This window comes from Mobula hypostoma, chromosome 11, assembly GCF_963921235.1.
Source record: "Mobula hypostoma chromosome 11, sMobHyp1.1, whole genome shotgun sequence".
NCBI classification, from domain to species: Eukaryota; Metazoa; Chordata; class Chondrichthyes; order Myliobatiformes; family Myliobatidae; genus Mobula; species Mobula hypostoma.
In genome coordinates, this window is record NC_086107.1 from 5293802 (window position 1) to 5312683 (window position 18882).

Here is an 18882-nt window from a genome sequence, read left to right on the forward strand (position 1 = left end):
TCGATAGGTTAACTGGTTAATTTTTAAACACAAGAGATTCTGCAGATGCTGGAAATCCAGAGCAACACACAGAAAATGCAGGAGGAACTCAGTAGGTCAGGCTGCATCTATGGAGAGGAATAAAGGGTCAACATTTTGGGCTGAGGCCCTGATGAAGGGTCTCAGCCTGAAATGCTGACTCTTCATTTCTCTCCATAAATGCAGCCTGTCCTGCTCAGTGTGTGTTATTCTGGTGGACTCTCGGTTTGTTATTACGGTACGTCAGCAATGTACCATTATTGTTTCCGGCACAATTCATGCAGTTTCTTACGACGACATTGGCAAATAAAACACACCAGATAATGTTATTGCCATTTTGTTTTATTGTCAAGCGTGGTAACCAGACAAGTTAATATATAAACAAAATTATCAATTTTTCTTTTTTTTCTTTTTATAGAAACGGTAAAATAGGTAAAGTGTGTGTTATACTAATGAAACTCACTCATGCTTCCACTCTCTCCCTCTCTCTCACACACACAATCTCTCTTTCTCACTCTCTCACTCTCATTCTTTCTCACTCTCTCTCACTCTCACTCTCTCTCTTTCTCATTCTCTCTCTTTCTCTCATTCACTCTCTCTCCCTCCCTCTCTCGCTCTCTCTCTCTATCTATCTTTCTCTAGCTCTCTCAGTTTAACAATGAGTTTTCAAAAAACACATCTAACAACATCAAAAAGGAATCTTGGAATATTTCTGCCAAGCTCTTGATCGAATCACTCGAGGCATCAAGAAAAGTACCACAGAACGTAACAAACAATAGGCAAATTAAAACTATTTATTTTAATTATTAAGACTATTGAGTTTCTTTAACTTTATTCTTCTTACCATGAAAGAACAAACAGTAAATGTTATTTTGATAAGGCATCTAAGTCTTGTATAATAAATGAATTCATTTTTATTTTTAAAAAATCTCACACCAACAGCTATGATGCAAAGGTTTTAACACTCTGGAGAAAAATAACATCACACAGTGCATAAAAATTAAAATAAAATGTGACCACAGGTTAAACAGGCCAGACTTCTTTCTAATCAGCTCGTGAGTACGGGTGCAGGGTGTGTTTGTGTGTGTCTGTGTGTCTGTGTGTGTGTGTGAGTGTGTGTGTGTGTGCAAGCGGGTTTATGCCTGCATGTGTGTAGTGATTTTGGAACATTTATAAACGTTACAGATATGGAAAGATTTTGTGTCGGAAAAAAATTAAAATACTATTCCGTCACTTCAGAACAAAAAGCAGTGCGTCTATCTGTGAGTGGGAAAGCCAGCCACACCTCCTAACATGGATGGACGTTGCACGCTCGAATCTCTCTCATATCCTTGCAGCTGGTCAGCTGTGCAGTGCGATATTTTCTCTTCACGGCCATGAAACGCTCCTGAATGCCTCCACCACAATACTTGCTACACTCAGACCAGGCAGTCCACGGTTTCATCTTGCATCCTGAACAAACAGCAAAATATAATAATAATAATAATAATAGTGCTTGGCTATGCCTGTACCTCAGGATTTACCAGCTTGAACTGAGAAAAAAATAACAATAACAATAGTAAGTTATTTATAGAGCGCTTTTCATGCAAATATAGTTCAAAGTGGAAAGTTCAAAATAGGATAAAGTGCAAACAAGAAAATTAAAAAAAAGAAAATTAATAAATACATGAAAATAAAGGACAAAAGGTGTTAGTTAAAGACACGGTTAAATAAATAGGGTTTGAGCTGGTGTTTAGAAGTCTGCATCCCTTATAGTTTTAGGCATTAGTTTAGGAGCGTAGTTCAACAAAGCTGAGCTGACAATTATAAGGCCATAAGATATAGGAGCAGAATTAGGCCATCTGGCCCATATGCTCCGCCATTCAATCATGGCTGATGGTTTTTTTAATCTCCTCCTCAACCCCAGTTCCCAGCCTTCTCCCTGTAATCTTTGATGGAGTTACTCAATCAGTTCTTCAGCATTTTGTGTGTGTCCCTGGAGACTGATAGATTCTTGATTGGTTATGGGAGAATGGTGATGGGAATAAAAATCAGCCATGATTGAATAGGAGATCAAACTCAATGGGCTAAATGGCCTGATTTTGCTCCTTTATCTTACAATCAAATGGATTCACAATGAAGCAAGCTCAAATATACCTGTATGTTCTGGAATTTTCGGCTCCCCTCTCATCTCTCTGTTCCTTTGCCTTTCCGGAGCTTCCTTCCGACGCCTCTTCTCATCCCCCTGCCTCTTCGTGCACCTCCGGATCTTGCACTTCTTACGCTGGACGGTCTCCGGGCAAGGTGTCCCGCCAAACTGAGGTTCCACCTTGACCATCCTGGTCCTGATTGTGTGACCCTTGCCGCAAGATTTGTTACACTCGGACCACTCCGACCACTCAGAGACCATGCAATCAGTTGCTAGAATGGAGAAAGTAGCATAACCTAAATATCAGAATCAGAATTTGATATTTCGTACCAGATGTTTAATAAAGATCCACATTCAGGCTCATTCAGAAAGTCAGGGGGCTTGGAAATCCAGGGAGACTTGGTTGTGTGGATTCAGCATTGGCTTACCTTCAGAGGGCAGAGGATGGTTGTAAATGGAGTGTATTCTGTCTGGAGGTTGAGGACCTGTGGTGTTCTGCAGGGGTCTGTTCTGGGCTTGGCTTAGAGAGCATGTCTTTTGAGGAAAGGTTGGACAAGCTAGGACTATTTTCTTTGGAGTGAAGGAAGATGAGAGGTGACCGGATAGAAATATACAAGATGCTATGAAGCATAGATCGAGTGGATGGCTAGACTCTTTTTCCCAGGGTAGAAATGGCTAATACAGGGGGCATAACTTTAAGGTGATTGGAAGAAAGTAGTTAGAGGTAGGTTTTTAAACAGAGAGGCTGGTAGGTGCATGGAATGTGCTGCCGGGGGTGGTGGTAGAGGCAGATAGAGTAGGGGCATTTAAAAAAAACCCTTAAATCGGCAAATGGATGTTAGAAAATGGAGGACTATGTGGGAGGGCAGGGTTAGACTAATCTTAGAATAGGTTAAAAGGATGGCACAACATTGTGGGCTGAAGGGCCTGACTGCGCTGTATTGTTCTATATTCTATGTTTTAGAATCAAATTTATTATCAGAGACATTTGTCATGAAATTTATTGTTCTGTGGCAGCAGTGCATAAAAATTACTTAAGTTATAATAAGAAAGACAGTGTGGTAGTGTAGCCGTTAGTATAACGCCATTACAGCAACAGTGATATGGGTTCAATTCCCGCTGCTGTCTGTAAGAAGTTTGTACATTCTCCCTGCAACTGCGTAGAATTCCTTTAGATTCTCCGGTTTCCTCCCACGTTCCAAAAACGTATCGGTTAGTAGCTTGATTGGTCACAGGGGTGTAATTGCCCAGCTTGGGCTTGTCGGGCCATGCTCTATCTCTAAATAAATGAATAAATGGATAAATATAGATAGATGGATAAATGTAGATAGGTGGATAGATAGATTGATAGATAGATAAGCAGATAGATGGCTAAATACAAACCCCATTTCCAGAAAAGTTGGGATTTTTTCCAAAATGCAATAAAAACAAAAATCTGTGATATGTTAATTCACGTGAACCTTTATTTAACTGACAAAAGTACAAAGAAAAGATTTTCAATAGTTTTACTGACCAACTTAATTGTATTTTGTAAATATACACAACTTTAGAATTTGATGGCTGCAACACACTCAACAAAAGTTGGGACAGAGTTAAAATAAGTTTAAAAAGTGCACAGAATATTCAAGTAACACCAGTTTGGAAGACTCCACATTAAGCAGGCTAATTGGTAGCAGGTGAGGTATCATGACTGGGTATAAAAGTAACGTCCATCAAAGGCTCAGTCTTTGCAAGCAAGGATGGGTCGTGGCTCACGCCTTTGTGCCAAAATTCGTGAGAGAATTGTTAGTCAGTTCAAAAGGAACATTTCTCAATGCAAGATTGCAGAGAATTTAGGTCTTTCAACATCTACAGTACATAATATTGTGAAAAGATTCAGAGAATTCAGAGACACCTCAGTGCGTAAAGGGCAAGGTCGGAAACCACTGTTGAATGTGCGTGATCTTCGAGACCTCAGGCGGCATTGCCTAAGAAACCGTCATGCTACTGTGACAATTATAGCCACCTGGGCTCGGGAGTACTTCGGAAAACCATTGTCACTCAACACAGTCCGTCGTTGCATCCAGAAATGCAACTTGAAACTGTATTACGCAAGGAGGAAGCCATACATCAACTCTATGCAGAAACGCCAATGAGTTCTCTGGGCCCGAGCTCATCTCAGATGGACCGAAAGACTGTGGAACTGTGTGCTGTGGTCAGATTAGTCCACATTTCAGCTAGTTTTCAGAAAAAACGGACGTCGATTTTTCCGTGCCAAAGATGAAAATGACCATCCAGATTGTTATCAGCGAATGGTGCAAAAGCCAGCATCTGTGATGGTATGGGGGTACATCAGTGCCCACGGCATGGGTGAGTTGCATGTATGTGAAGGTACCATTGACTCTGAGGCATATATTAGGATTTTAGAGAGACATATGTTGCCATCAAGGCGACATCTCTTCCCGGGACGTCCATGCTTATTTCAGCAGGACAATGCCAGACCACATTCTGCACGGGATACAACAGCGTGGCTTTGTAGACACAGAGTGCGTGTGCTTGACTGGCCTGCTGCCAGTCCAGACCTATCTCCTATTGAAAATGTATGGCGCATCATGAAGAGGAGAATCAGACAACGGAGACCACGGACTGTTGAGCAGCTGAAGTCTTTTATCAAGCAAGAATGGACAAAATTTTCAATTGCAAATCTACTACAATTAGTATCCTCAGTTCCAAAACGATTAAAAAGTGTTATTAAAAGGAAAGGTGATGTAACACAATGGTAAACATACCTCTGTCCCAACTTTTGTTGAGTGTGTTGCAGCCATCAAATTCTAAATTTGTGCATGTTTACAAAATACAATTAAGTTGGTCAGTAAAACTACTGAAAATCTTTTCTTTGTACTTTAGTCAGTTAAATAATGGTTCATGTGAATTCACATATCACAGATTTTTGTTTTTATTGCATTTTGGAAAATATCCCAACTTTTCTGGAAATGGGGTTTGTAGATAGATAGGTAGATGGTTAAATGGATAGATAGATGGATAGATTGGTTGGTGGATAGATAGGTATGTAGATAAATAGATAAACAAACAAATAAATAAATAGTGCTAAAAAGGGAGCAAAATAGCGAGGTATGGGCTATTTAGAAATCTGATAGTGGAGGAGAAGAAGCTCTCCCTAAATCATTGAGTGGATGTTTTCAGGATCCTGTGCCTCCTCCCTGATGGTAGCAATGAGGAGAGGGCCTACACGATGGATACTGTCTTCTTGAGGCACCACCTTTGGAAGATGACCTCGATAGTGGATGTTGAAGAAATGCAACAAAGGTCAGAAAGATGAAGATTGCAGGTAACTTCCCAAATTCCAGATGTTCTGGCTCCTGTATTCTGCAGCTCTCTGGTTTGATATGTTAGTTGGCCACTGGGAGTTATCCCTACTGTGAAGATAGGTGGTAGTGTCCAGGAGGTGCTCCACTGATTCTGGGTACACTTCCCACTCTCTCGGTGAAAAGCCAACAATATCAAAGATGCCACCCACCCTGGACATTCCCTCTTCTCTCTCTTCCCATCGAGCTATGGAGAGAGGATGAGCAGACCAGGGCATTATTGACCATTGGTAGGAGAAAAGGGGGTGATCTTACAGAGGTGTGTAAGATCATGGGGACATAGATAGGATGACCACATGCTGTCCTCTTCCTGGGGTTCAGGAATCAATAACTAGAGGGTAAATATTTACGGTGAGAGGGGAGAGATTTAATAGGAGCTAGAGGGGCAACTTTTTTCATACAGAGAGAGGTGGTTCAAGGGAATGAGCTGCCAGAGGAAGTGGTTGAGACAGTAACATTAACAGCATTTAGAAGGTACTTGGACAAGTACATGGATAGGCAAGATTTAGAGCAGGAGTTCCCAACCTGGAGTCCATGGACCCCTCAATTAATGGTCGGGGTCTGTGACATAAAAAGGTCGGGAACCTCTGGTTTAGAGGATGTGGAGTAAATGTGTGCAAATGGGGTTAGCTCTGATGAGAACCTTGGTCAGCACGGACCATTTGGACTGAAAACTCTGCTTCCGTGATGAATCATAATAACTTTATTAAGGTCTCAAACACAAGAAAATCTGCAGATGCTGGAAATCCAAATCAACACACACAACATGCTGGATGAGCTCAGCAGGTCACGCAGCATCTATGGAAAAGAGTAAACAGGCAATGTTTCAGGCTGAGCTCCTTGTCCTGATGAAGGGCCTCGGCCCGAAATGTCAGCTGTTTACTCATTTCCGTAGATGCTGCCTGGCCTCTATGAGGGTCCAATTGGCCTGCCTGTGCCTTGCAGGGCACGCAATAGGGACAGGGCAAGAGTTTGGCGGTGTGGAACCAGTACTCACGGCACTCGGGCAGCATACACTTCTCCATCTGCTCCAGCTCCTCGCTGCACTCCCCCACCTCGGCCAGTGACTTCAGCATCCTCCGGCGCACGCGCCTGCCGATGCCACAGGACACGCTGCACTCACTCCAGTCCGACCAGAGGGTCAGCATGCACGGGATGGTCTCTGCAACACAAGGCAAGACTGCAGTCGTAAATACTGCAACACCATTACCATTGTCTAAAGCAGGGGTTCCCAACCTGGGGTCTTCAGACCCTTTGCTTAATGGTATTGCTTCATGGTATAAAAACGTTGGGAACCCCTGCTCTACAGTCATAGAGTCATAGAGTCATAAGAACATAAGAAATAGGAGCAGGAGTAGGCCCAGCCCATCAAGCCTGCCCTCCATTCAATAAGATCATAGCTGATCTGTCTGTAAACTCAGCTTCATCTAACTGCCTTTTCTCCATAACCCTTAATTCCCTTACTATGTACAAACCTATCTAACTGTTTCTTAAATATATTTAGTGAAGAAGCCTCAACTGCTTCCCTGGGTGGAGAATTCCACAGATTCACCACTCTCTGGGAAAAACAGTTTCTCCTCATCTCCGTCAGAAATCTTCTCCCCTGAATCTTGAGGCAATGTCCCCTAGTTCTAGTCTCACCTACCAATGGAAACAACTTTCCTACTTCTATCTTATCTACCTCTTTCAAAATTTTGTATGTTTCTATAAGATCCCCTCTCATTCTTCTGAACTCCAGAGAGTATAGTCCCAGGGGACGCGATCTCTCCTCATAGGTTAACCCCTTCATCCCTGGAATCAACCTGGTGAACCTCCTCTGCACTGCCTCCAAAGCCAATATATCCTTCTTCAAGTGTGGAGACTCATTCCACCGAGATGCAACACAGAGTGTCATAGGAAGTCATTCCTGCCTGTGGCCATCAAACTTTACAACTCCTCTCTTGGAGGGTCAGACACCCTGAGTCAATAGGCTGGTCCTGGACTTATTTCCTGGCATAATTTACATATTACTATTTAATTATTTATGGTTTTATTACTATTTAATTATTTATGGTGCAACTGTAACGAAAACCAATTTCCCCCGGGATCAATAAAGTATGACTATGACTATAGAACTGCACACAGTATCCCAGGTGCGCCCTCACCAGTACCCTGTATAGTTGCAGCATGACCTCCCTGCTCTTGAATTTAATCCCTCTAGCAATGAAGGCCAACATACCGTTTGCCTTCTTAATCACCTGTTGTACTTGCAAAGCAACTTTTTGTGATTCATGAACAAGCACTCCCAAGTCCCTCTGCACAACAGCATGCTGCAATCTTTCACCATTTAGATAATAATCTGCTCTTCTATTATTCCTTCCAAAGTGGATGATCTTGCATTTACCAACATTGTATTCCATCTGCCAGACCTTGGCCCACTCGCTTAACCTATCTATATCCCTCTGCGGACTCTCCACATCCTCTGTACAATTTGCTTTTCCACTCAGTTTAGTGTCATCAGCAATTTTTGCCTCACTACACTCAGTCCCCTCTTCCAAATCATCAATGTAAATGGTAAACAGCTGCGGGCCCAGCACCGACCCCTGCGGCACCCCACTCAACACTGACTGCCAACCGGAGAAACACCCATTTATACCAACTCTCTGCCTTCTATTGGTTAACCAATCCACTATCCATGCCAATACATTTCTCCTGACTCCATGCATCCGTATCTTATTTATAAGTCTCTTGTGTGGCACCTTATCGAATGCCTTCTGGAAATCCAAGTATATGACATCCGCCTGTTCCCCTCTATCCACTACACTCATTATGTCCTCAAAGAATGCCAGTTAGCTTGTCAAACAGGACCTGCCCTTTCTGAGTCCATGCTGTGTCTGTCTAATGGAACCACTCATTTCTAAATGTTTTGCTATTTCTTCCTTAAGGTAGGACCGATTAGAGATAAAGGTGGGAAGATGTGCCTGGAGGCTGTGGAAGTGAGCGAGGTCCTCAATGAATACTTCTCTTCGGTATTCACCAATGAGAGGGAACTTGATGATGGTGAGGACAATATGAGTGAGGTTGATGTTCTGGAGCATGTTGATATTAAGGGAGAGGAGGTGTTGGAGTTGTTAAAATACATTAGGACGGATAAGTCCCCGGAGTCTGACAGAATATTCCTCAGGCTGCTCCATGAGGCGAGGGAAGAGATTACTGAGCCTCTGGCTAGGATCTTTATGTCCTTGTTGTCCATTGGAATGGTACCGGAGGATTGGAGGTAGGCAGTGTTGTCCCCTTGTTCAAAAAAGGTAGTAGCGATAGTTCGGGTAATTATAGACCAGTGAGCCTCACGTCTGTGGTGAGAAAGCTGTTGGAAAAGATTCTTAGGGATAGGATCTATGGGCATTTAGAGAATCATGGGACAGTCAGCATGGCTTTGTGAAGGGCAGATCGTGTCTAACAAGCCTGATAGAGTTCTTTGAGGAGGTGACCAGGCATATAGATGAGGGTAGTGCAGTGGATGTGATCTACATGGATTTTAGGAAGGCATTTGACTGTTGCAAGGACGTGGCTGGGGACGAACCTAAGTGCAGGACACAGAGGCTGAGGCAGAGTCGTTAGGCATAGCACCACCGCGAACAGGGAGCCAATATCCAGGAGACAATGCGAAGCTTAGAACTAACAGTTCTCAGGAATAGGAAACAAGGTTTACTCTCACAAGAGTCGACCAACGAACTGGCGGCTTCTTGCTGTGGTCACAGGGATTTTATCCTGCCATTTGATGGGAAGCAGGTGCATGTAGTTAGTGGTACTTCGGTATGATTGGAATCTAAATGAGGTGATCGAGGCCCAAATCTTGAGGCAAATGGCAAGGTGGGGGATTGCCAGAAAGGACCATGACATTGACAAGGTTCCACATGGTAGGCTTATTCATAAAGTCAGAAGGCATTGGATCCAGGGAAGTTTGGCCAGGTGGATTCAGAATTGGCTGGCCTGCAGAAGGCAGAGGGTTGTAGTGGAGGGAGTACATTCAGATTGGAGGGTTGTGACTAGTGATGTCCCACAAGGATCTGTTCTGGGACCTCTACTTTTCGTGATTTTTATTAACGACCTGGATGTGGGGCTAGAAGGGTGGGTTGGCAAGTTTGCAGACGACAGAAAGGTTGGTGGTGTTGTAGATAGTGTAGAGGATTGTTGAAGATTGCAGGGAGACATTGATAGGATGCAGAAGTGGGCTGAGAAGTGGCAGGTGGAGTTCAACCCGGAGAAGTATGAGGTGGTACACTTTGGAAGGACAAACTCCAAGGCAGAATACAAAGTAAATGGCAGAATACTTGGTAGTGTGGAGGAGCAGAGGGATCTGGGGGTACATGTCCACAGATCCCTGAAAGTTGCCTCACAGGTAGATAGGGTAGTTAAGAAAGCTTATGGGGTGTTAGCTTTAATAAGTTGAGGGATAGAGTTTAAGAGTCGCGGGGTAATGATGCAGCTCTGTAAAACTCTGGTTAGGCTACACTTGGAGTACTGTGTCCAGTTCTGGTCACCTCACTATAAGAAGGATGTGAAAGCATTGGAAAGGGTACAGAGGAGATTTACCAGGATTTTGCCTTGTTTAGAGAGTATGGATTATGATCAGAGATTAAGGGAACAAGGGCTTTACTCTTTGGAGAGAAGGAGGATGAGAGGAGACATGATAGAGGTGTACGAGATATTAAGAGGAATAGATAGAGTGGATAGCCAGTGCCTCTTCCCCAGGGCACCACTGCTCAATACAAGAAGACATGGCTTTAAGGTGAGGGGTGGGAAGGGGGATATTAGAGGAAGGTTCTTTACTCAGAGAATGGTTGGTGCGTGGAATGCACTGCCTGAGTCAGTGGTGGAGGCAGATACACTAGTGAAGTTTAAGAGACTACTAGACAGGTATATGGAGGAATTTAAGGTGGGGGGTTATATGGGAGGCAGGGTTTGAGGGTCGGCACAACATTGTGGGCCAAAGGGCCTGTAATGTGCTGTACTATTCTATGTTCTATGTTCTATGTTAATGACAGCTTCAAGAATTTTCCCGACTACAGATATTAAGCTAACTGGCCTATAGTTGTCTGTCTTTTGCCTACATCCTTTTTTAAAAAGTGGCGTGACATTTGCTGTCTTCCAATCCACCGGGACCTTCCCAGAGTCTAGAGAGTTTTGATAAATGATTACCAATGCATCTACTACAACCTCCACCAATTCCTTCAGCACCCTGGGATGCATCCCATCAGGACCAGGGGACTTATCTACTTTCAGGCCCTCTAGTTTGCTCGTCATTATCTCTTTAGTGACAGTGATTTTATCGAGGTGCTCACCTCCCATTTCATCCATTACATCCTTCTTTGGCATATTAGACGTGTCCTCCACCGTGACCATGCCTCAGCCATTTTCTTATCATCCAATATCAATTTCCCATTATCGTCTTCCAAGGGGCCTACGTTGACTTTAGCCACGCTTTTCCGCTTTATATATTTATAAAAACTTTTGCTATCTGTTTTTATATTTTGTACTAATTTACTTTCATACTCTATCTTCCCTTTCCTCATTTCTTGTTCAGTTGTTCTTTGTTGCTTTTTAAAGTTTTCCCAATCCTCCAATCTCCCACTACTCCTTGTGACTTTGTACACATGAGCTTTTAATTTGATACTATCTTTTATTTCCTTAGTTATCCAAGGCTGCTCTCCCCACACTTACTGTCCTTACTTTTGATTGGAATATACTTTTGTTGAGCATTGTGAAAAATCTCTTTGAAAGTATTCCACTGTTCCTCAACTGTCCTACCAAATAGCCCGTGCTCCCAATCCACATTAGCCAACTCCTCCCTCATCCTGTTGTAGTCTCCTTTATTCAAGCATAATACACTAGTTTTAGATCTAACTACAGAATTTCATCCTCTATCTGAATGCGAAATTCAATCATACTATAATCACTCTTTCCAAGAGGATCCCTGACTACAAGATTGTTAATCTTACCTGTCTCATTGCACAGGACTAGATCTAAGATAGTAGTTTCCCTTGTAGGTTCACTAACATGCTGCTCAAGAAAGTCATCACGGATGCATTCTATGAAGTCCTCCTCAAGCCTTTCTTGACCAACCTGATTCACCCAATCTATATGGAAGTTAAAATCTTCCATGACAACTGCCGTACCGTTCTTACAAGCCTCAGTTATTTCTTGGTTAATCGCCTCTGCCATTGCAATATTTTTATTAGGTGGCCTATAGACAACACCCACCAGTCATTTTTTCCCTTTACTATCCTTAATCTCTACCCAGATGGACTCAACATTCTGCTCCATAGATCTTATATGGTCTCTCACAATCGCCCTGATCTCATCCTTAATTAAGAGCGCTACCCCACCTCCTCTCCCTTCCTGCCTATCTTTCCGTATTATCTGATACCTTTGGATATTTAATTCCCAGTCATCTCCACCTTGCAACCAGGTTTCTGTAATAGCCACTAAGTCATATGCCTTGGTACTGATCTGTGCCACAAGTTCACTAATTTGTTTCTAATACTACGGGCATTTAGATAAAGTGTCCTTTTAGAATCTGGTGACCTATGCGATTTTTGCTTTTTACTTTTATGCACTCTACTCTTACTTTTTTCTTCACTAACTCTAGCTTTGGTCTCTGCATCACTTCCCTCTTCTTTTTTGTGTGGGTTTCCAACCCCCTGCCATATTAGTTTAAACTCTCCCCAACTGCACTAGCAAACAATCTCCCTAGGACATTGATCCCAGCCCTGCCCAGATGTAGACCATCCAGATGGTACTGGTCCCACCTCCCCCAGAAGTGGTTCCAATGCCCCGAGAATCTGAAACCCTCCCTCCTGCACCACCGCTCGAACTGCATATTCATCCAAGCTATCCTGCTATTCCAACTCTGGCTAGCACGTGGCACCGGTAATAATCCTGAGATTATTACCTCCTACTCTTTAATTTATCTCCTAGCTCCCTAAATTCAGCTTGTAGGATCTCATCCTGCTTTCTTCCTATATCGTTAGTACCTACGTGCACCACGACAGCTGGCTGCTCACCCTCCCCTTTCAGAATGCCCTGCAGCCCCTCCAGCCTCATAGAGCACTACAGCGCAGAAATAAGCCTTTTGGCCCATCTAGTTCATGCCGACCTGATCTTCTGCCTAGTCCTGTCAACCTGCACCCAGACTAGAGCCCTCCATATCCCTCCCTGTGCCTGCACATTGTCTCTGCTAGCTTATCACCCTAACTTACCTACTGAGAATTGAAAGGTCTAGATAGAATGGATGTGGAGAGAATGTTTCCAATAGTGGTTGAGTCTAGGACCAGGGAGCACAGCCTCAGGAGACAAGAACGCTTCTTTATAACAGAGATGAGGAGGAATTTCTTTAGCCAGAGGGTGGTGAATCTGCGAAATTCATTGCCACAGACGGCTGTGGAGGCCAAGTCATTGGGTATATTTAAAGCAGAGGTTGATATGTTATTGATTAGTAAGGGCATCAAAGGTTACAGGGAGAAGGCAGGAGAATAGTGTTGAGAGGAATAATAAATCAGCCATGATGGAATGGTGAAGCAGACTCAATGGGCTGAATAGCCTAATTCGACATAAATAATTTAAATATAAGTAAATATTGATAAGTTAAAATGGACATCATGGGCTCGTTAGGCCAAAAGAGCCTGTTACTGTGCTGCATCTGTAAATAATATTTTTTTAATTAATAATAAGCTAGGAGAATGGGTTTGAGAGAGAAAATAAATCAAATGTGATCAAATGGTGTAGCAGGCACGATGGGCCGAATGGTGCTTCTATGTGTTTATGGTCTAGATTACTCTTGCCTTATTGCACATCCACAGAGGTGTCTGTCAGCGAACCCAGGGCATGCCTCGGTACTTACGGCAATCGGGCATCTCGCATTTCTCTGTCTGAACCGTGTCCACCTGACATGTAGATCCATCCGATGGGTGCATCTTGATCATCCTCTGCCGGCTCCTGGTGCCCACGCCACAGCTTGAACTGCACTCCTCCCACTCTCCCCACTCCGTCACAAAACAGGTGTTTGATGCTGTCACCGGGGGAGGAAGAGGAGATCTGTCAGTGAGCCAGCCTTGCAGTGTCCCATCACCCACAGCTCCGTCCCGACCCCCACCACACAACCTTCACCACCAAGCTCCTGGAACCATGAACCATCTCCACACTCATTTCAAACAGTTCTCACAGCTCCCCTCAGGCAGGAGGTACAGAAGCCTGAAGTCCCACACCTCCAGGTTCAGGAACGGCTGCTTCCCTTCAACTCTTCAGTTCCTAAACCGACTGCACAACACTAATCTCTAAAGTTTAGCAACACTATGACCACTTTGATAACAGTGATCATTTTTGTTCTAATTATGTTCTTTCTGGTAAAATCATGTATAATTTATTTTTATAAAATTGTTTGTGTGTGTGTGTGTGAGTGTATGATAGTGCATGCTTGTGTGTTCATGAGTGTGTGTGTCTGAGTTTGAGAGGGTGTAAACGTGTGAATGTTATTGTGTGCGTGAGTGTGTGAGAGAGAGTGTGTGCATCTGTGTGTATCTATGTCAATGTATGGACGAGGGTGTGTGCACATATACTGTATTGTGTGTGTGTGAGAGAGAGTGTATGTGCAAGTGTTATTGTGTGCATGTGAGTGTGTATGTGTGTTATTGTGTGTATGTAAATGTGTGTGTGAATGTGACTGAGCCTGTGTGTGACTGTGAGCACGTGTGTAAGTGAGAGAGCACGTAACTCTGTATGAGTGTGTCTGTGTGTGTGTCTGTGAGTGAGTGTGTGTGTGTATGAGAGTGTGTGACTATGTCAGTGTGTGTGTGTGTCAGTGTGTGTGTGTGTGTATGTGTGTCTGTGAGTGAGTGTGTGTGTCAGTGTGTGAGAGGGTGTGTGACTATGTCAGTGTGTGTGTGTGTGTATGTGTATCCATGTGTGTGTGTGTGTGTGTGTGTGTGTGTGTGTGCGTGCGTGCGCATGCACAGGTCACTGCAAATCTCTGTCACTTCCAATCCTTCGCTAAGTGTGGAAGCAGCCTTGATGCTCAGTCTAGCTCCAGCCCACGATGCCCTTCCCCTGTCAATGCACCTACAGCATTGCTTGTTGACAGTGCACTTCTCAGTCTCCTCCGTAGGCAGGGTGCAGGCAGAGCCATCCTCCGGGTACTGCTTGATGTACCGCTCCCGAGACCTCATTCCCATTCCGCAGGAGAGACTGCAGGGAGACCAGCTGATCCACTCCGACATCATACACGTCGAAGCATCTGGAAAGCATAGAGGATCATAAACCATTAGACATGGGAGCAAAGTTAGGCCATTCAGCCCATTGAGTCTGTTCCACCATTCCAGTATGGCTGATTTATTATCCTTCTCAACCCCATTCTCCTGCCTTTTCCCCATAACCCCCTGACTAATCAAGAACCTATCAACCTCCACTTTAAATATACTTCTTCTGTGACAACAAATTCCACAGAATCACCACCCTCTGACTAAAGATATTCCTCCTCATCTTTGTTCTAATGGACATCCCTCTATTCTGAAGTCACATCGCAGATGTAAGAAAACCTTCTGTGCAGGAGATATCTAGGTAAGTTAACTGAATGGGCGGGAGAATTGGAAGACAATAATGAGAGGAAGCAACACACACAAAATGCTGGAGGAACTCGAGCAGAGCAGGCAGCATCTATGCAAAAGAGTACAGTTGATGTTTCGGGCTGAGTCCCTTCATCAGGTCTGAAGTTAGAGTGAGAAGGTTGGGGGGGAGGGAGAAGAAGAAACACAAGGTGATGGGTGAAAATGGGTGGAGGGGGAGGGGTGAAGTAAAGAGTTGGGAAGTTGATTGGTGAAAGAGATACACGGCTAGAGAAAAAGGAATCTGATAGGAGAGGACAGAGACTATGGAAGAAAGAAAAGGGGGATGAGTACCAGAGGCAGGTGTTAGACAGGTAAGGAGATAAGGTGAGAGAGGGAAAAGGGGATGGGGAATGGGTAAGGTGGGGGGGAGGGGTGGCCATTACTGGAACGTTTGAGAAATTGAGGCTGGAGGCTACCCAGATGGAATATAAGGTGTTGCTCCTCCAACCTGAGTGTGGCCTCATCACCTCCTATCTGGTTCCCCCTTCTCCCGCCCTGCATCTCTTGCTCCAGTCAGCTTCCCTGCACATCACTTCACCTCTCTCCCCCTCCTGGTCTCACCTTTCACCTTGTGTTTCTTCCTCCCCCTCCCCCACCTTCTAACACCTTCTCCCCATCATTTTTCCTCCAGTCCTGATGAAGGGTCTCAGCCCAAAACGTCAGCCATACACTTTTCCATAGATGCTGCCTGGCCTGCTGAGTTCCTCCCGCATTTTGTTTGTTTTGCTCGGATTTCAAGCATCTGCAGATTTTCTTTTGCTAATAATGAGAGGAAAAGAGATATGACCTACATTGGGACGAGGAGCAAAAGAAATCTTTTTATTTTGCTTTTTCCCCTTGGGGTAGCAGTGACCAATGCCAGAATCAGAATCAGGGTTAAGGGGAAATGGCAGGTAAGTGGAGATGAGTCCATGGTCAGATCAGCCATGATCTTTGTCACATGGTGTGAGCAGAATTATCTGCAACTTAATGTGAAAAAGACTAAGGACCTAGTGGTAGACCTGAGGAAGTTGAGGTACCTGTGACCCCTGTTTCCATCCAGGGGGTCAGTGTGGACATGGTGAAGGACTATAAATACCTGGGGATACGAATTGACAATAAACTGGACGGGTCAAAGAACACTGAGGCTGTCTACAAGAAGGGTCAGAGCCGTCTCTGTTTCCTGAGGAGACTGAGGTCCTTTAACATCTGCCGGACGATGCTGAGGATGTTCTACAAGTCTGTGGTGGCCAGTGCGATCATGTTTGCTGTTGTGTGCTGGGGCAGCAGGCTGAGGGTAGCAGACACCAACAGAATCAACAAAGTCATTCGTAAGGCCAGTGATGTTGTGGGGATGGAACTGGACTCTCTGACGGTGGTGTCTGAAAAGAGGATGCTGTCCAAGTTGCATGCCATCTTGGACAATGTCTCCCATCCACTACATAATGTACTGGTTGGGCACAGGAGTACATTCAGCCAGAGACTCATTCCACCGAGATGCAACACAGAGCGTCATAGGAAGTCATTCCTGCCTGTGGCCATCAAACTTTACAACTCCTCCCTTGGAGGGTCAGACACCCTGAGCCAATAGGCTGGTCCTGGACTTATTTCATAATTTACATATTACTATTTAACTATTTATGGTTTAATTACTATTTATTATTTATGGTGCAACTGTGATGAAAACCAATTTTCCCCGGGATCAATAAAGTATAACTATGACTATCTTATTGAATGGCGGAGCTGGCTCGACGGGCCAGATGGCTGACTCCTGCTCCTATTTTTTAATGTTCTTATGTATGCTCTTATCACCAGAATATGCTGTGAAATTAGTTGTCTTTGTGGCAGCAGTACAATGCAATATATCATAATAGAGAAAAAAAAACAGTGAATAAGCTCTGTGCAGCTTATTTCAATCCTGTGCTGTAGCCACCCCCTCCCTCCGTATCAGACAGCGATGCAGCCAGTTAGAGTGCTCTCCACAGCACATCTGTGGATATTTGTGAGTGGACAGAGGACATGGTTTTAAGGTGATGGGAGAAAGGTATCGGGGAGGATGTAAGAGGTAGGTTTCTTTTCCATGGACAGTGGTGGGTGAATGGAATGAGCTGCTCAGGAGTTTTCCACTGAGTTGGAGGGGGGTCTACAACTGGAGGTCATGGGCTAACGTGAAAGGTGAAATGTTTAAGGAGAACATGAGGGGAAACTTTTTCACTCAGAAGGCAGTGAGAGTGTGGAACGAGTATCAGCACAAATGGCGTGTGCCTGCTCGATTTCAAAGTTTAAGGGAAGTTTGGATAGGTACATGGATGGCAGGGATACGGAGGGCAATGGGATTACTGGGTCCAGGTAATTGGGACAAGGCAGTTTAAATCGTTCAGCACTGACTAGGTGGGCCGAATGGCCTGTTTCCAATGGTGGTAGAGGCAGGTACACGAGGGACATTTAAGAGACAATTAGACAGGCACATGGAATGTTAGAAAAATGGAGGGTTCTGAGCTGTGTAGGAGGTAAGCTTTCGACTGATCTTTAAGTAAACTAAAAGGATGGCATAAAGTCAAGGCTGAAGATCCTGTACTGTGCTATACTAGGCTGTATGCTCTAAGTTCTGAATTGTCTCTCCTGTGTATTATGTTCTACCTCTTGTAAAGTGGCCACTGAGCTTAAACAAGCATCAGTCCCCACTAACATCTTAACTACATACTACAGAGGTGTGGTCGAGAGTGTGCTGACCTTTTGCATCACAACCTGGTACTCCAGCTGCAGTGCTGTCGACAGAAAAGCCTTATAGAGGGTGGTTAGGGGAGCAGAGAAGGTTACTGGGGTCTCCCTACCTTCTGTCCAAGACCTCTTTCAGAGTCGATGCCTCCAGAAGACACGATACATCATTAAAGACCCCTCACACCCTCTCCATGAACTGTTTGTTCTTCTGCCATCAGGCAAACGTTACAGGAGCATCAAAACTAAAACCACAAGGCTACTAAACAGCTTCCTCCCACAGGCAGTCAGACTGCTAAGTAGCTGCTCTACCTGACTCTGCTTTGGACACTTTTCACTTGCACTGGACACTTATAACTGATTTTAACTCACATGTGGCTGTTATGTTTTACTATTTATTGTTATGTTTATTATTTAGTGTTGCCTTTGTTATGTTATGATTGCACTGCTCCTGAGAAACGCTGTCTCATTCTGCCCTGCAGAGCTGATGTATGGTTAGAATGACAATAAAGTTTTTTTGAATCTTTTGAATCTTTGAATCTTTGAGTATATGTTCCATTGAAAGGAAATCACACTGCATCAGTTGTATTTCAAAGGGACTTTGAAACCCTAATGAAAGCAACCAACATAATGAAGAACTTCCACCCAGCCTTGGGCAGAAGATACAAAAGCCTGAAAGCACGTACCACCAGGTCCAAGCATGACTTCTACCCTTCCCTCTTCCTTTCTAGTTCTGACGGAAGGTTTCGGCCCGAAACATTGACTGTTTATTCATTTCCATAGATGCTGCCTGGCCTGCTGAGTTCCTCCAGTATTTTGTATGTGTTGCTTTGGCTTTCCAGCATCTGCCGAATATCTTCTGTTTATGATTTGCAGCTTCCATCCTGCTGTTAAAAGATGATTGAGCAGTCTCCTAGTATGATGAGATGGATTCTTGACCTCACAATCTACGTGGTTATAACCTTGCACCTCGCTGTCTGCCCGTGCTGCACTTCTGCTTCCCTCCCTTCTTGAAGAGTGGAGTGATATCTGC

General features: G+C 44.2%; 1 protein-coding gene across 1 annotated transcript in view; it reads right to left on the reverse strand.

Moving 5' to 3' along the window:
• Positions 1-339: 339 nt before the first annotated feature.
• LOC134353565 (spondin-1-like) overlaps positions 340-18882 on the reverse strand; it is a 349278-nt gene continuing 330735 nt past the window's right edge. The window contains exons 12-16 of the mRNA XM_063061609.1: positions 14612-14782; positions 13394-13561; positions 6509-6673; positions 2155-2418; positions 340-1470 (exon numbers count right to left, since the gene is read on the reverse strand). Coding sequence (XP_062917679.1) covers positions 1307-1470; positions 2155-2418; positions 6509-6673; positions 13394-13561; positions 14612-14782 — 932 coding nt within the window. The 3' untranslated portion in view covers positions 340-1306. The remainder of the gene's footprint in view (positions 1471-2154; positions 2419-6508; positions 6674-13393; positions 13562-14611; positions 14783-18882) is intronic.